The sequence below is a fragment of the Acomys minous genome, assembly GCF_964271855.1.
Source record: "Acomys minous genome assembly, chromosome: 4".
NCBI lineage: Eukaryota > Metazoa > Chordata > Mammalia > Rodentia > Muridae > Acomys > Acomys minous.
In genome coordinates, this window is record NC_140486.1 from 39,716,609 (window position 1) to 39,734,646 (window position 18,038).

At 41.3% G+C, this 18,038-nt stretch overlaps 1 protein-coding gene across 3 annotated transcripts in view; it reads right to left on the minus strand.

Moving 5' to 3' along the window:
• Positions 1-17,970, minus strand: part of AP3S1 (adaptor related protein complex 3 subunit sigma 1) — a gene marked incomplete at its 5' end in the record, with an annotated part of 53,749 nt that extends 35,779 nt beyond the window's left edge. For all 3 annotated transcript variants that reach the window (XR_014778801.1, XM_084779613.1, XM_084779614.1), the window contains 3 exons: positions 2,219-2,330; positions 5,701-5,792; positions 17,668-17,970. Coding sequence is in view for 2 of the 3 variants with exons in the window: in XM_084779613.1 (XP_084635739.1) it covers positions 2,219-2,330; positions 5,701-5,792; positions 17,668-17,970 (507 nt within the window). The remainder of the gene's footprint in view (positions 1-2,218; positions 2,331-5,700; positions 5,793-17,667) is intronic.
• Positions 17,971-18,038: the final 68 nt, after the last annotated feature.

The window sequence follows — 18,038 nt, forward strand, 5'->3', positions numbered from 1 at the left end:
ATAATCAGTGCAGAGCACTAAGCACTTCCAGTGACCGTGGATCTAAAGTGGGCAGTAAACATGATTGTGCTGTTCTTCTACGTATTTCCAGATGTATGAGAACAGGCCAAAAAGTTATGTGCATAGAAGGCTACGTACACTGTAGACTACTCACAGGATCAAAGCTGAATAAGGACAAGCAAGACCTCAGTAGGATCAGGGAGAATGAAAAACACAGCAGATGTTAAAACCTAAGGGACCTAGAGTACGAGAACTAGAGCTGCCCAAGAAGACCAGCTGGGCCAGCTGACCAGTGCCCTCGGCGGCTCGAGGACACTGAAGCACCAACCAAGGGCCATGCACGCACTGGACTTAGGTCCTCTACATAGATGCAGCCAATGGGCAGCTCAGGCTTCATGTGGGTCCTCTGGTAAGGGGACTGGGGGCTGTCCCAGACATGGACTCTGCTGCCTGCTTTTCTATCACTCCCCTCTCTGACAGGACTGCCTTGACAGGCCACAGGAAAAGAGGACAAGCTCAGTCCTGAAGGGACATGATGAGCTGGGGTGGGGGGGCGGCTCCCCTTTCCTGAAGAAGAGGGGAGGGAGGAGGAAGGATGAAACTGGGAGGGCGCTACAACTAGGTTATAAGTGGAAAAATAAATAAATTAATAATAAAGAAGAAAGATAAGGAAGCAGCTGAGAGAAGAAACTGAAAGAGATTGTGGACTGACTTGCAGTTTGTATAAAAATGAGATATGAACAAAAGCTGGGGCAGAAGGCCAAGTTCTGAAGACGTGCACTTACACATGTGAACACTGAAGTCTCCAAGAACCTTCACACATGCAGTCTTCTCCTGAAGGCCAATGAGTAACAAGCAGCTCTGAAAAGTCTACAGACTGGAGGTTTCTAGAATCCTGGGAACAGAGGCAACTGCTGTCTGGGTGCTGGATAGCTCATCTGTCACCCTGAAAATAGTGTCTTCCTCCAGGGAAAAGGACAAGCTGACTTTTCTCTTTAGAGACTCTCATCCCCTCCAGAGTAGACATGACTCCCCCATCAGAGAGAACTTCAGCTCCCTAAGCCCAGGTGCCTCCCCTATGTGAGCTGATCTGATGGTGCAGACATCACCGGGCTCCTGTGCAGCACCTTTCTGGAGCTGAGAACTGACACAGGCAAATCTCAGCATGGTTTGGCATGTTTTGTTTTGTGGATAATGCTTTTGTTGTTAGTGATGCAAGGTATTTTCTGGCACCATTGTTTAAAGTGTAGATTAACTTATCAGCTTGCAAATGGAGTAAAGTTGACAAATTCCCCAAGGCATGGGAGAGAGAAAGAGATGAATACAACTAAACATGTAGGAGAAAGACTAGTCTGGTAATATGAGATGAAATCTGGAGATGTTTAAAAAATAAATCCTGGAAGAAACAAGCAGAATATCTGTAGGCACAATGCTACAAAAAAGCAAACACACACACACACAACCTGTAACTTGTGAAGGTTGAAGGCAATGAAGAAGACGAAGAAGCAAGATTTAAGTTAAAGAGTTGAAGCAATCATAACAAGTAAGGTTCACAATCTTGAGTTTTCTGATGACTAACCTTGAGTTCTACAGACATTACAAAAGCTTTCAGGAGACCAAGAGAGCTGTTTTAGGTCAGATTTGAGACATGTAGACAGACTCACAATCTTGGGCTCCTTACAGTAACTCACGTGAACAGAAGAAAAGGCATGATGAAATTAGTTTTAATTAGTCCTAATCAGTTTAGTTTCTACATCCCTTGATATGGTTTGAACTGGATCACAAGGGCACTGTCTTTCTAGGTGAATTAATCCACTTATAAGTTCATAGCTAACCAGGCTGTTAGGAGGTGGAACCTGCTGGAGGAAGAGGCCACTAGGGTGTGTCTTTGGAATGTTTATCTTGTCCTGGCCCTCCCCAGCTGCCAGGAGGACAGCAGGGATCTTCTGTCATGCTCTTCCACTGTGTTACTCCTTTTCAAAGACTTAGATGCAATGGGATCAGCTGGTTGACTGAAACTTCCAGCACTATGAGCCAAAATAAAGCTTTCCTCTAACTTGATTTTTGTCCAGCACTATATCACAGCATACAAACCTAGTATCTACTATGGAACACTTCTTATCAAACAAAACAGCACTTTATAAAATTTTAATCTTAAGTTTGTAAAAATGTAATCAAAAAATTAATGAAAGGTAGTAAGATGCAACTGTTAACTTACTTGTATTAGATCTAAAATGCCAAGTTCACTTTCTGAGGAATCCACACAGAAGACAAAATATAGTGTTGCATAATGCCTATAAATCAGTTTGTTGTCAGATCCTCCAATTAATCTAAATGAAAAACAAAATAATTGATATGGTGTAGGGAACAAAATGTAGAATATTTCATTAGCTCAAGCAAAATCACATTTGTTAAAAACTTTTATAAAGCAAAATGTAACAATGGCATAGCATTCAAGTAAACTTACATTAGAAACTAAGTAAATTAAACAGCAATCTTCTTCAGAAATGTCAGGAGAAGGAAGCCAGTGCTTAATTTTAGTTAGTTTATTCATTAAAGTATTCAATGAGTAAGTACTATGTGTCAGGCACTGATAGCAGGTAAAGAGACAAAAAAGTTAACAGGTAGGGGGAAAGCTTCATACAGAGAACCCAGACAGGTCCCGCACATCCATGTATTTCCCACTTCAGAATGGACTGAGAGACATCTAGACTGACATCTAATCACTAGGGGTGGGCCACGGAAAAATGAAGACAGGGGCACCTTGGGGTAAGGTAGCAATGACTGACAAGGCCCATTTCATCAAGACAATATGCACTTTCAGGGAGATATGAGGCCAGTAGACAAGAAGATTAGTAAACAATGAAGGTGAAGGAACAGGCAGAACCAGATCACAAGGCTTGTGCAAGTGCTTACAAGATATAACTTCATGGTCACAGTAATATACACAGCTTAAAACTGAGTATCAGCTAGAAAAAAGAAAGAGTATTTCTTAAGCTTTAGACAGACTGAGCATCAAGGTCCAAAAACATTGTTTTTAAGTCTAAATGTAAGAATACCAGGCTAATGTATACTCAATTCTTTCATCAAATGCTTTTATTCATATATTCATATTAACTAGAATTCATCATTTTTATAAGAATAATTTAGAAGTCATCTGAGCAATCTTATATTTTTCCAAATATACTTTAGCAACTTTATAATAGTAAATTCACCTTCTCAAAACCACTTAAACATTAACATAATTTAAAAGCAGGCTATATACAATCAAAACTAAAAGAGCATTCCCAACACATAGGGTGTGGCATTTTTTTCTGTTTTCTAAATATAACACTCAACTTACAAGCTCTATAGAAACCACTTCTCTAAGTACATGCTACTTTCTTGTCCTGCAAGAGCAAAAATAGAAATGTCTTGGGGGAAAATGAAGGAGTGTGAATATTATGCTAGGTTACTTGTCTAGAAAGGGTTTAATTTAATTTAAAAGTATTTTTGTATACATTAAATATTCTGAGACTGGCTATGATAGCAGTTATAATTGTTCCCTGAAAGGGTGAAATGAGCACATCAGCACGTTCACTGTTGGGTTTTTGTTTGTTTTCCTTTAAAAGAAGACTGTGCTTCTGAAAAATGTGTTACAAAGTACTCATTAATGCTCTGAGAAACTAAGGACCTCGGCAAGGCAAGTACATAAACACACAACTTAAAAACACAACCTCACCTTAAACTTAAATATTGATACAAAATCACATATATGAAGTTGTCTTAGCCAGGGTTTCTATTGCTATGATGAAATACTATGACCAAAAAAAGCAAGTTGAGGAGGAAAGGTTAACTTGGCTGACATTTCCACACCGAAGGAAATAAGGGCAAGAAACCAAAAAGGGCAAGAACTCAAACAGGGCAAGACTCAAATAGGGTAGGAACTTGGAGGCAGGAGCTGAGGAAACGGCCATGGAGGGGTGCTGCTTAGTGCACCCATGCTTGCTGCCCATGACTTGCTCAGCCTACTTTCTTATAGAACCCAGGACCACCAGCCCAGGGATGGCACCACACAGGGCTGACCTTCCCCATCCATCTCTAATTAAGATCTTCTGGAGACATTTCCTCATTTGAGGCTCCCTCTCTAATGAATCTAGTTTGTATCAAGTTGACACAAAACTAGACAGTACAGAGGTGAAATACGATATGTAAAAATTACAAACAGAAATTTCCAATTTTTTTATATCTTTGTAGGAGAAAATGAAATTCCAAGAATTTGAACAATATGACCGAGGGAACTAGCTAGCCAGGTTCAAAACTAGAACAAGGATAGATGGGTACAGTATTTGCTTCCCCCCCCCCTTTTTTTTTAATATGGTTAGGAAAGAATCGCAATTTCAAAGCATAAAGGTCCATCCAAACAGGACATTCTTTGTATCAATCTGGTTCTCACGGTCACCATGTGCAATGCACTATGGGAGGCGAGAATCCTGCAAAATAAGGTAAAAAGATGAGAGAGAACCAGTATCTATGGCCAAGATCCCTTCAGATTCCTTCAGAGACTTAACATAAACATTAAGTTTGGCATTAAGTTAGTCTAGAGGGAGCTAACAGCAAAATCTAGAAATCATAAATATGCATTACATGTTTAAGTACAGCATTATATAACCTTTTTAAAATGCAAATAGATGAGGCAGTTGCTGAAATAATAAATTTCTTCCCACACGATAAAAAACAATGTATGGTCAGACAAAAATGGGTTCTGTTGCCCTAATTTTTTTTTTTAAAAAAACAATCTTCATCTTATTGCTCATGGGCTTAGCTAATAGTTTTAAGTCTCAAGGAGAAAATATTAAGTGTATTAATTATATAATTGGGGAGGAAGTACTTATAGAAATATTTAGAAGTAAAGTGCTTTCAATAGAATCCATTCATTATAAAGTATTTACAGTTATGATGCACTTGCCTAGCATACACAAGCCTTGAGTTTGATTCCTAATTCTACAAATAATGAAAAACTAAAAGAAAGAAATATTTATAAAGGTATACACATATATGTGAATAACAGACTTTGACTTTGTTTACTATAAAATAAAGAATATGATCTGAATTTTTATGTGCATTCACTGTAGAAATATTATACCCATTAGAAAGAATGTTACAGTTTTTTAAGTGTATTAAATTTATATATTTGTGTGTATGTGTGAATGTACATATGTCAAATGACTATGTGGGACCTAGGGACAAAATGCAAGTCATCAAGGTGGGCAGACAGCACCTTTAGTAGGTAAGCTCCATTTCTCCAAATATATTTATAAGAAAAACTTTACAAAATATTAAGCAAAAAAAAAGCAACATGCAATGAACACTAAGTATGATCTCATAAGTAAAATATTTAAGAATATATATTTATATGTCAGTAAATATAAGATGTACTTTCTAGAAGGATACAAATGAAACTGGGGGAAAGGCTAAGGTTGGGAGAGGAAAAGTAATTTAAAATTTTATATTTCCCTGTAATAAGTAAATTCTACCATATGAATATATTAACTTTATAAAAAATAACACTAAATTTTTTAGAAAGATGGCATATCTTAAAAAGTCTATAGATTAGAGTTATGCCTAATTATGAGTGATTTTCACCATACATTGGTTAGCAGTATACACTATCATCACACAGGGGAAATTAGAAAAACCCACATAAAATGCTGTACTTACAGTCCTCCTTCTAGGAAATTACAAACATTCTCGTCTCGCTTAGATACCAAGTGAAAAGTCTCCCTGATGATTTGCTGTTGTGTATCTTCACTCTGAGGAAGGTAATTCATATGCATTAGGATCAAGTTTACAGGATTAAGAGCATTTTAAGATATTTTGAAGATAAAAGATTGTAATTTTAATCTGGAAAAAGGGGGGAAAGAGTCCTTGGAAAACAGATTCAAATTACAGAAGCAAAACCCAACTTTATTTTAGGAAAAGGGGAAAAAAATCATAGTTTACCACTACAATGAAAGTAACTTTATTTCTAGCTTCAAAACCAAATGAGAAACAGAACACTCAGACACTGGCGAAAAAGGAAGCAGATAATAGCTAGTCAGAGAGCTGCTTTACAAATAGCTAAACTGTAGCCGGCAAGTAACATCAGATTAACTCAGGGGACTGCAGTGACTATGTCTGCGTGTGGGGACGAGGGAAGCTTCAAGCCTGCAGGTAACTGGACTTGATAAAATACAAACTGTGCCTGTGAGTCCATCTTACTCATCCTTACTTAAACAGGACCCCAACCCAAAAACTGTTTCAGTAGATATTTTCTAAACTCAACCAAGCAATTCATGTGCCACTAAAAAAAGAATTAGCTTCCCAAGTCACTAAGTGAGCAAAGGCATGAACAGAAACTTCAGAGTTAAGAAAATATCATGGTCCATAAACAAATGTAAAGATACTAAGCCTCAAAGTAATTCAGTAAGTTAAAAGTTAAGTCAAAGCAACAACGGCAATACTTCAAGGAGCCACACTCGCACATGTATAAAATTCGACAAGAATCTGATGCAGAGAAACTCTCAGTCCATCAGTGCAAGAGTAAATGACACTAACATCTCACAAGTTTCATTAACCAATATTTTTACTCCTCATACTCTCCTAATCCTACGAAACCAGATTTTTGAGGTCAAAAAACAAGTATTAGCAATAGCTTACATATAACAAACTCTTAGTATGTCCAATAGGAAAACACTTAAAAATGACCCTTTAAAAAGTTGAAATTCAGGACAGTCAAGGCTACACAGAGAGACCCTGTCTCGGAAAAAAAAAAAAAAGCTGAAATAATCCAAATATTCTCCATTCACAGAATGGATAAACTGTGATATACTCTTACCCTTAAACATTTTAATTTTCAAATCATAATTAAGAAATAAAAAGTGCCTTGATTCAACCTGTCGTGACAGCACAAGGCAGACAGGTGGCCTAAGTAGCATGTTTATTTTGTGGCAGTCCTGGAGGCTCAAGTCCAAGATCAGGATACCAGCAGTCATGTCTGGTAGAAGCGTCTTCTCCTAGCCTGTGGATGAGCTCCTTTTCATTGGTCCTCACAGGGCAAAAGAAAAAGGGCAGAAGCAAAGTCTCCAGTATCTCTTATGGAGACACTAGTGGCGGACAGCCCCACTTTCATGTCCTCATCTAAACTCAACTCTTTCCCAGGCTCTGGATACCACAGTATTAGGGCTGGAGCTCCAACATGGGAATGTGGGAGAGACCCACTTCAGTCTGCAGCTGGAACAGAAAGGCCAAGTAGCACAATGACACATAATCATTCCATTAGCATAAAATTAAAAATTAAGCAAAACTACACATTGTAATAGAAACAAACTATTGTGAGCAATGGTAGCACATGCCTGCAGTCCAAGTATGGAGGAGTCTGAAGTAAGAGGGTTCAAATTTCAAGGTAACTAAATGGAAAGTCAGCTGATAGCTTGGCTACACAGGTATCAAAGAAAAAAATCAGTTCAAAAGGATGAGTAACAAATATTAAAGGAATGGTTTCACCAAAATTCTACTTTCTAATTATATTACAAATGGGTAGGAAAAACTCAGCAACTAAATGAAAGTTATTTATTTTAAGTTTTCAATCTTTTCATGAAAAGATCGTAAAACAACAGTTTCGCATCTCTGTACATAAAGACTATAAGCTTCTGAACGGAGGGATCAGACACAGGTAAATGGCTCTTCTATGACACTGGCAGGCTGCACAGCGGCAGCTCTGACCTGAATGTATCCAAGCTAGAGAAGTGTGTTCAACGTGCCCACATCCCTCCCCTGCTCTGGGAATGATGCAAAAGTAGAACACGATCCCTCTCCCAACTCCAATTAACTGAAATAGATACCCTCTGGACGGAATGAAGCCCCACCTGGGCCCCTGTAGAAAGACAGGTGGAGTACAGGGAGGCTCCTCTCAGCACCTGGCCCCTAGGGGCCCTGCAAGTGGAGGTGGGGAGGAACTCTGGAATCGCCCTTTGACCCAACAGAAGTCTGTTATGCAGACTTTAAGATCAATAAATTACAGCAATAAATAGAAAGGTGGGGTGAAGGGATTCCTGGTAGAGAGTTTAAATGGAAGTGGGGTGACATCCCCACTTCCTTGAGGGCATCCTATGAAGAGGGTCAGGACACAGAAGGGTTTGAGAGTCTATCTGTTTTAAAAACAGATTCTAAGATAAATAAATAAAAATAAAAACTGATATGGATCCAAACTAGAGAAAAAGATAAAAAACTTTTATCTCTTTTCACATAGTGAGGTGGGCACACATACACGTGTGGGTGTGAGAGTGTGTGTGTTTGTGTAAGGGGGGGGGGTGGTAATCATATTTACCAAAATGGAAAGATGCAAAATTAACACACAACAATCCCTTCCATACCATAAGCATTTTCCAAATTTACTTTAAACCTACCTATAAATTTTTCTCACCTGCTGCTTCTCCCCTACCCGAGCCGATCAGCCACAATGAATTTTCATGGCTCTCTTCAGTTTCCTCCCTCTGTCTGGAAACACTTTGCTCACCTGACCATTTGCTATCTACCTCTCTGAGTCTCAGTAAACACTATCACTCTGTTCACGCTTTCTTGACTCTGAGGGGAAAAGCTGTCCTTTCTGCCCCCTTGTTTCCTCGGTGCCATTTCTATTCCTGTTACACGCTTAAAAGAACATGCCTGAGCTTCCTTTGCAGGCTCCAAATTCTAACAGCAGGATCTAAGCTCTGCATCTGGAACACTCAGAATATCATGAAAATTGTAAACACAAGAAAATTGCAAATTCAGGATATGAACTAGAAAAAAACCACAGAGACATGCCTACAGAAAAGACTGGAGACATAGACGAAAAAAGAACAATTTAAGAATTTACAATCGTCTAGAGAAATAAAGAATTAAATACTCAAAAAGAATAGAGAGAGTGGGGATATAGACAGCTCAGTGGCAGCCCTTGCCTAGCAGACTCAAAGGCCCTGGGTTCAATCTATGCATCAAAACAGAACACAAAGAAACCAAGAGATTCCACTAGACAATGAGAGATCCCAGAATGAAAGCCCTGACTACCCCACACTGTGGATGTGTACAGTCTCAAAGCAAGAAGCTCTAAAACTTTAGAAACAGGAGTCTATACATTTCCTGGTAAAGTAGTAAAATTATCATACACACAAAAGAAGTAGCCAGAATTACTACAGACTTTTTGAAAACCTACACTGGAAACAGAAAAGTGGGACAGTATGCAATCATGGAAGAAGTATTTCTGACCTGGAATTCTAAATTTTAACCAATGTACTTATTAAAAGACTTTCAGAACTATAAGGTCTCGTAAAAAATCTACTTTCTGTTACTTTTTACTCAAGAAGTTACTGGCTCCATCATAAGACATCAAAAAATCAAACAACTGAAGCCCTAACTTAGAAAACAGGCAAGAGGAATTCCTCAGATAACGTAGTCCAAACATGACTGGCAAGCAACTGGTGCAGACTGGTCCTAGCCAAAAGACTAGAAGAGAGATTTCTTCATGAACAGGAAACTGACAGTCACATGCTGGCAGAGACATAAATTGGAGATAAGTAAATAAAAAAATCTAGCTAAAAGGAAAAGCAATTATCTTCCAGGAAAATAAAATGTCAAAAGGAAAAAAGCCCAAACAAAGTTTACAACATGGCTCAGCTTAAGATGGTTTATGTAAAACACCAGTGCGGGCACTGAGAGGTGATACAATAAAAAATATAAAATAGCTAGCTTTGAGGGGCTGTGACTGAGATGCTGTAAGAGAGAGCTAAATAATTATTCCCATATTGTAATTATTCACAATATCAGAACCAAACAGATCATGTCTACACATAAAAACTCAGCCAAAAAAGCACATTATTTACTCAATGCTGTGATAACCAAGATAAAAGTAGTCACCTTGGGAAAGGCTCTTTTTAATTTTTATATTTGAGATTATAAATTGATAACATTTCTCCCTTTCCTCTCCTCCCTCCAAATCTTCCCATATACCCTCCCTACTCTCCTTCAAATTCAGTCTTTTTTAAATTGTTATTGTATGCATATAAGTACATGTATAAACATATGCATTTCTAAATAAAGCCTCTTCAGTTGGTACAATGCTGCCTGTATATATATTTTCAGGGCTGACCATTTGCCACTGGACAACCAATTGGTGTGCTCTTGCCCGGGGAAGTCTACCTTTCCTGTTCTCAGCTTTCCTCTGTTGCTATAGTTGTTTCTGTAGAGTTGGAGCCTTATGGGCTTTTCTCTGTCCAGTTTGGCAATTCATTAATGTCATCCTTCAAGCTCACATCTGTGCAGCCATGTGGGCGAGACTTTATGGATGTAGCTTCCTGTGCTACTAGGAAACACAACCTCACAGAAAATTCCCCAGTCCCTTGGCTCCTACAATCTTTCTGAAATGTTCCCTGAACTCTTAAGAGTATGAGTGTTTTGAAGATGTATTCATTGGAAGTGAGCTCCACAACCCTGCGGGTTGACTGGTTCTGGTTTTCTGTAATAGTCTTTGTTGCAAATAGAAGCTTCCTTGATAAAGCCTACACTTATTTGTGGGTATAAGGACAAATGTTCGTAGACTGTGGTTAGGGGTGATACATACCTCTTAGGATATGGGCAAGGGAGGGGAGAAAGGTGAAATGGGAAGGAGCCTTGCAGGCTCTAGACAGCTTGTTCTTCCTCCCTAAGGTCCTACTCTGGAGGTGCCTCCAGTTAGAACCTCAGAACATACCCGGTAACCAGAAATATCCTTTTATCCCTCCTAATCCACAAACTTTCTAGGAGTTGGTTGATCCTTCCATGAAGGAAGTCTTTTACTTGTACCTCAGGTAAAAACACTGGGGAAGAGGAAGAATGAGGAGGCACCATGGGCAAGGGAAGAAAAGCTGTACTTTATCCTAATGGGGGAGTTTTATATAAACTGAGCCCTCTGGACTATCAGCAGCAAAAGAAATGCACATCCACATGTACAAAGACCCCAAATGCTAGCAATACTGTAACTCCCACTAAACCATCAAAGACTTCTCTGTGGGAGCAAAAAAGGGAAGGATCTTAATATACTCTGGTTACTCTGGTTTCATGTGTGAGTTCCATCTGTGAACAGGATGCAGTACATTGGGTAAGCATGCCGTTAAACCCAGCACTGAGAAGGCAAAGGCAGCATGATCATGTGTTCAAGACCAGCTTCAATGACATACTGAGAGCATGTGTAAGAAAAAAAACCAAGGCACCTGTATGGCATGTAGCAAGCCCTGGGTTCAATCCCTAGCACTGCAAGCTGTTAGTGTGACATTAGCATATATTAATGCATTTTGTTTATGAACGTGTGCACTTGTGTATGTATGCTTAGGCGCACACACATATGCCTGCTCCTGCATTTTAAGGTCAGAAGTCAACATCTTTAATTGTGTCCTTAGTTGTGCTCCACCTCAAAATACTTTGTTAAAAATGATTTTTCGATTTCTTTTCTTTTTTGTGATGACTTATTTTACCTGTGTGCATATATATGCACCATGTGTGTGCCTGGTGCCCATGGCGGTCAGAAGACGATGTTGAATCCATGGAACTGGAGTTATTGACAGCTCTGAGTCACCATATGGTATTAAGAACTGAGCCTATTTCCTCTGTAAGAACAAGTACTCTTAACTCCAGAGCCATTTCTCTCCTCCTCCACCTTGAACAAGGAGCTTCCTATACCAACTCAGATAGCTGGCGAGCAAGTCCCAGAGCTCTTACTGTCTCTGCTTCCTTGGTGCTGGGACTGGAGGCACATCCTGCTACACGAGGCCTTCTACATAAACACTCAGGAGCTGAATCCAGGTCCTTATGCTTGCATGGCAATCACTTCACTGAGCTCTCTACCCAGCCATGCATGTTCTTAAACTATAATAACGTAATTTAACACATTAACACATGGTTATTTTTAATTTTTGTTTTTGTTTTTTGAGACAGGGTTTCTCTGTGTAGCCTTGGCTGTCCTGGACTCACTTTGTAGACCAGGCTGGCCTCGAACTCACAGAGATCCACCTGTCTCTGCCTTCCGAGTGCTGGGATTAAAGGCATGTGCCACCGCGCCCGGCTATTTTTTAAAATTTATTTAATTTTATGTGTTTTGCCTACATGTATGTATATGTGCCTGGTGAGGCCAGAAGAGGGTGCAAGAGCCCCTGGAAATGGAGTTACTGAAGGTTGTGAGTCATCAAGTAATGTTGGGAACCAAACTCAGGTCCTCTGACCGAGTAGTGCAAGTGCTTAGCTGCTGAACCCATCTCTTCAGCCCCAACAATAAGATTCTTTTTAAATATCAATGTAGACCCTTACTTTGCTAATCAACACACACTCCGCTTTAACAATTATCTCTGTTTCCATGTTCACTGTTAGCCCCAAGCTTGGATCCTGATGAAAGAAAGCCATTACTGGTCTTGGTTGGGTATGTCTAGCCAGGTTGTCGGTGGTTGCTTTGTTGTTGCTGTTTTGTTTTGTCTGAAGGGGTAGGGCAGGGGACAAATTCTAGGTTACAGGAACAAAACTCTTGAATTGAATTGTAAGGGGAAAAAAAATATCCGGCTTTGAACAGCTAATTTTTGTGCCAAGTAAGAAATCAAGAAGCACGCTCTAAGGGCGCCGACGACTCGCTGAGTCTGCGCTGGCATCCACCTGCTACTATATACTTCTTGCCCTGTAAGAACTGCCCAGGAGCACCTGTTCCTATCACCTAAGATCCACTTTACCTACCCCAAAGAATTATAATACCAAAGGAAAACAAATTATATGGATGGCTGCAGAGACCGCTCAATGGTTAAAAGCGCTTGCCCAGGTTCAGTTCCCAGAACCCACACGGTGGTTAATAACCGTCTGTAACACCAGGACACCATCTTTGACCTCCACAGATACCAGCTGGGCACACGGTGCATATACACAGATATAGACAAAATGCTCTTATGCATAAAATGAATCTTTAAAAAATGTTTTTAAAAAGAAATCATATGGAATTTTTTTCTCTAAAGAGTTGAAATATGTAATAATATATATTGATACTTTAATACTCAGAACTGTTGCCTTTTTAAATTTCATTTTGCCTTGAATTTTAAAACAGGACCTTACTATGTTTTCTAGGCTGGTCTCTAATTCACGGGCTCAAATGATCTACCTACCTAAGCTTCCCTAGTAGCTGTAAGCACTGGGAATTCAGCTGGTGCCACAACTGAGTAACAACCAGTCTAGGGTGCAGCTAAGCAGTATAGCATGCCAGAGTGCACATCAAGCCCTGGGTTTCATCTCCAGCATTGGGGAAAAGAGAGGCATTTAACTATCCTAACTGCCACAGTGTCTTACGTCACTAAAAAAGGAAACCAATAGGCATAGATGCAATTTCGTTTTTTTCTCTCTCTCTTTCTCTCTATGTTAGCCTTGGCTGTCCTAGACTCACTTTGAAGACCAGGGTGGCCTCGAACTCACAGCGATTGCCTGCCTCTGCCTCCCAAGGTTTTATGTTTGGGGTTTTTTTTGTTTGTTTTTTGTTTTTTGGGTTTTTTTTTCCTTTGCTTTTTGGCGTTTTGGCTTTTTGCAGACAAGATTTCTCTGTGTAGCCTTGGCTGTCCTGGATTTGCCCTGTAGACCAGACTGGCCTTGAACTCACAGAGATCCACCTGCCTCTGCCTCCTGAGTGCTGGGATTACACGTGTATGCCACTGTGCCCTTAACGATGTTTTAAAGAAAAACCAAACATTCAAAACTTCCTGGTTTATATTTTAAGGACTGAAAGAACAGAGCCCTCCTCTAGGACCTGAAGTTGTTAAACGGCCTGTTACTTAAACACCATTTACAACGATACTGTGGGGTAACTAACTCGTATTTTACGGATAGAACTGTCCTTGCTGTACTCTAAATGTGTGGTAATCTTTAGTATGTGGAAACAAGGATGACAACTCATAGAGTTCTACTTCATTAACACGACTCACTAAAGGATATATTATGTATGATTTACCAATAATACAGAACTCATAACTTAAGGAAGTTTTGTTGCTGCTTTCTTGCTTAATAGATATGTAAAATATATCTGGTTTAAATGTCAGTAATGCATTAACAATTTCCAGGGAACTATTGAAACTAAAAGTTACTACTGCCCAATTACTGTGGCTAAGTATCACTTGAAAGATAAAATGCATGCGTGCGCACGAGCAAACACACACACACACACACACACACAGGACTTTTGAGTAACAATCTTAAGGACTCAGCAGGCAAAAGAAAATGGGAAGTACTGAGTCCACCCATTCTCAGTGTCTGACTAGCAGAATGGGCCAAAACGTTGTCTCAGCAAAGACTGGCAAAACACATGTATTACTTCATGTGTCACAAATGGCTCTGAGGCATGACCAAGGCTATAGAGCACAAAATCTACACTACAAAGTAGTAGGATGACCACACAAATGTTAGGTGCTGAGGAAGCCTAAATGAAGACTGAAAACCCACTGCAGTAGGGAAACGTTGCCAAAGTTAAGCCATCTTTAAACTGTTATTACTAACGGTCAGTGTTGAGCTCAAACCTCAGCATCCTGTCAGGGTTCAGAACCGTTAGCCTGAACTATCCCTACGTTTTGTTTAATTTATTTAACTTGAAACTGCTGGTCTTACTGAATACTTACTTTTTAAATTAAAAAAAAAATCTTACTGATTTATTTGTGTGAGGGAAACAGCAAAGGATCACAGGACAACAGGAAAGAGAGGTTCTCCCCTTCTACCAAGTGGGTTCTGGGGATGGAGCTCAGGTCACCAGTCTGGGCAGTAAATTCCTCAGCGGCTGAGCCATCCTGCCAGCCTATATGAGTAATGCTTGGAGACTTGTTCACCGTAACCCAGGAATGGCTGGAGTTACTTTTATAATTCATTACTCTTGAGCTAAACACATAGGTTTGGAAATCTCTGCTTAAAAAGAACATTTTAACAGTTGGAAGGAAAAAAAATTTTTTTTTGAAACAGGGTCTTCCTTTATTAGCTTTAGCTGTCCTGGACTCACTTTGTAGACCAGGCCGGCATTGAACTCACAGTGATCCACCTGCCTCTGCCTCGCCAGTGCTGGGATTAAAGGGGTGCGCCACCATGCCTAGCTCAAGTTGGAAGGAAATGTAAAGAATCAATTTTAATCCACATTTTATGCATTCACTAGGAATTCATACAGATGCTAGAGAAGACGGCTGGGGGACAGGCACATATACATACACACAAATAAAAACTAATTTTTTAAAAAGTTGAATACATTAAAGATTTAATGTTGACTGCTGGGGGCGGGGATGACACCAGTATGCTCAAGTTTTAACTTCCATACAAAATTCTATAGAATGCCACAAGAAATTATGGGCCGTGAAACAGTGCATAAAAAAATAAAAATAAAATTAAAATTCTAAGACAAGAGCAGCAATAGGCAAATTCCTTCAGAAAACAGGAACATGGTGTCTGGGCTAGGCAACGAACAGGGATTTGATTTTGGGACATGTCACAAATGGAATTTCAGGCAATACAAATGGACTAAATTGTAATGACATACACAAACAAATGCCATTTCCAACAAAGGCTCCTGACAGTCACCAGCTGCAATGCTTGTTTTCCTAACGTTCATTCTCCAAACACTGAACTTTCCCATCGGGGTCTGTGCACTCATTTTCCTCGAGGTGGAGTGCCCTTTCCCCCAGGCATCTCTGCAAGGCTGCTTTTCTTACCACATTCAATACTCTGCTTGAAAATTACTTCTTGGTGTAAATGGAGCTGGCTGCAGTATCTTAAACTATCATCCTCACACTCCCTACTTGGCCTTGCTTTAGTTTGTCCACATCATTTATTACTGTTGGTACCTGTAAATCATATAGGCTATTTTATTAGCCATGTTACACACACACACCCCTACAAAGCAGAAGGTAGATGTTTGTTCCTTTACAGAGCCTACATGTGGCAGACATGAAGTAAACATTCGATGACAAACTGGTGACTGAATTAATGAATGAAAAATAATACTGGCCTCACAAGGGTTGCAGTAGAGTGCAAGAAGCAAAGAAATAGATTACTTTCAATTATGAAATTTGATTCACTACTGGAACACACCTTTCTACACAGCAAATGGACTCAACAGGGCTGGTTAATATTTTAGGCAATCAGTTAATGATGTCAAATTAATGGCATTGTTTTCCTCAGAAGGAATAACTACTATTTTATTTTGGAGTCAAGAATGACTTAGAATTTAAAAAAATTTTTTTAAATTGGTTTTTCGAGACAGGTTTCTCTATGTTAGCCTTGGCTGTCCTGGACTCGCTTTGTAGACCAGGCTGGCCTCAAACTCACAGCGATCCACCTGCCTCTGCCTCCCAAGTGCTGGGATTAAAGGCGAGCGGCAACCACCGCCCGGCTTGACCTAGACCTAGAATTTTTAAGCAGACCATTAGCACTTAAGTCATACTACACTAAAAACCACACAAAAGTAGAGCACTGTGTTCTTTATCATCAGGGAAAGCAAAGCAACTTAAGGAAATGAAACAGCTCCATTTCTCACTTCCACCAACACCTCCACAGGCTGCATTATCACTTTAGGCAAACTGACATTTTCACGTTGCATTTTTAATGGCATGAATAATTTCCATCTGGGGCCATTCGCATAAAGTGTTGGTCTTGGCACATTTTCAACACTAAATTGCAAGTCCACGTCTGGCTATAAGCAAAGGACCCGAAGACAGCACAACAGCTACACAGCTCACATTCACCCTACAAATGACAGCTCAGTGCATGACCTACTATTAGTTTTGCCCTGGGGGAAGGCATAGAAACCTATTACCTCTCCTCAATCGCTTGTAAATTATCTTCGAGACTTTAAAGTCATCTGTTCCTAGCCATGTTAAACAATGTTCACAGTTCTAGAAGAGAACTTTCACAGATGCTATTTCGTTTAAACTAAAACTCAGGGCAAATGTCCGTTTGTTTGGGTTTAAAAAGAAAAACTATGCCAAAAGGAAACAGCTAACTCCAAGATACAGAGTCCCTTTCTAATGGGTCGACCACTTATGCTGCCGGCTATTTCAAGAGTAAAATCAGATAGCAGGTTTAAAAGCCCAATAGAAACCTCAGGTCCTCCGCTTAAATTTTTTTCAATAGTCACCTGGAAGTCACACCCGGCTTCGGATGCTTCCGTACGGCAACACCCGGGACAGACCGGCCAGGGCGCGCGGCGAGCCAAAGTTGCTGAGCTGGGAGAGGATTAGGGCGGACACAGTGGCCCATCTGTCCGCGGGCGACAGAAAGCAGTCCACCTGGCCAGGCTGGGCGGCGGAGAGCGGGACTGGAAGCGGGGCTGGGCGCCCCGACAGGAAACCGCGGCGCGGTGGTCGCGGTGTGGGGCCGAGGGGCTCGACCGAGACACCGGGGCTAGGGTACCCGGCAGGTGGGCAGCGCCCCTCGAGGCGGAGAAACCTCCTCGCCCACTGGCGGCGGGGCTGCCGGCGGGGAGTGGCAGCGGCTCCCCACCTCCCGAGCTGACAGCCGGCGGCGCGAGAAGTCGCGCGCGGAGAGGGCCGCGGCGTCGCGAGGGTCGTTCAGAGGGAGCCGCTGGGCGCTGCCCTGTACGCCCGCGCTCGCCCTCGCCCGGCTCCGCGGCAGGGGCATACTCACATAGGGCTGATAGAACTTGGAGAGCCGCGGCTTCCCGTGGTTGTTGAAGATGAGGATGGCCTTGATCATGGCTGGGCCGGGCCGACCGGGTGGGCGCTGGGGCCAGGGCGGGGGCGGGCGCGCGAGCCTCGCCTCCGGGAGCTTGCTGCCGCTGCTTCCCCCACCCGCCCCCTCCCGCACGCGCGCGCGCGCTCCCGCGCTACGGGGCGGGGCCTGGAGGCGGGACCTGGGCGGGGCAGGCCAGAAGGAAACGGAAGCGTCTCCGGGCCAAGCCAAGTTGACGGAAGGGGTACGTGCCCCCATGTTGGCTCCGCGGAGGGGTCGTCACGGAAGCATCCTGGAACTCGCTGCGACTTGTTGACACTCGGTAC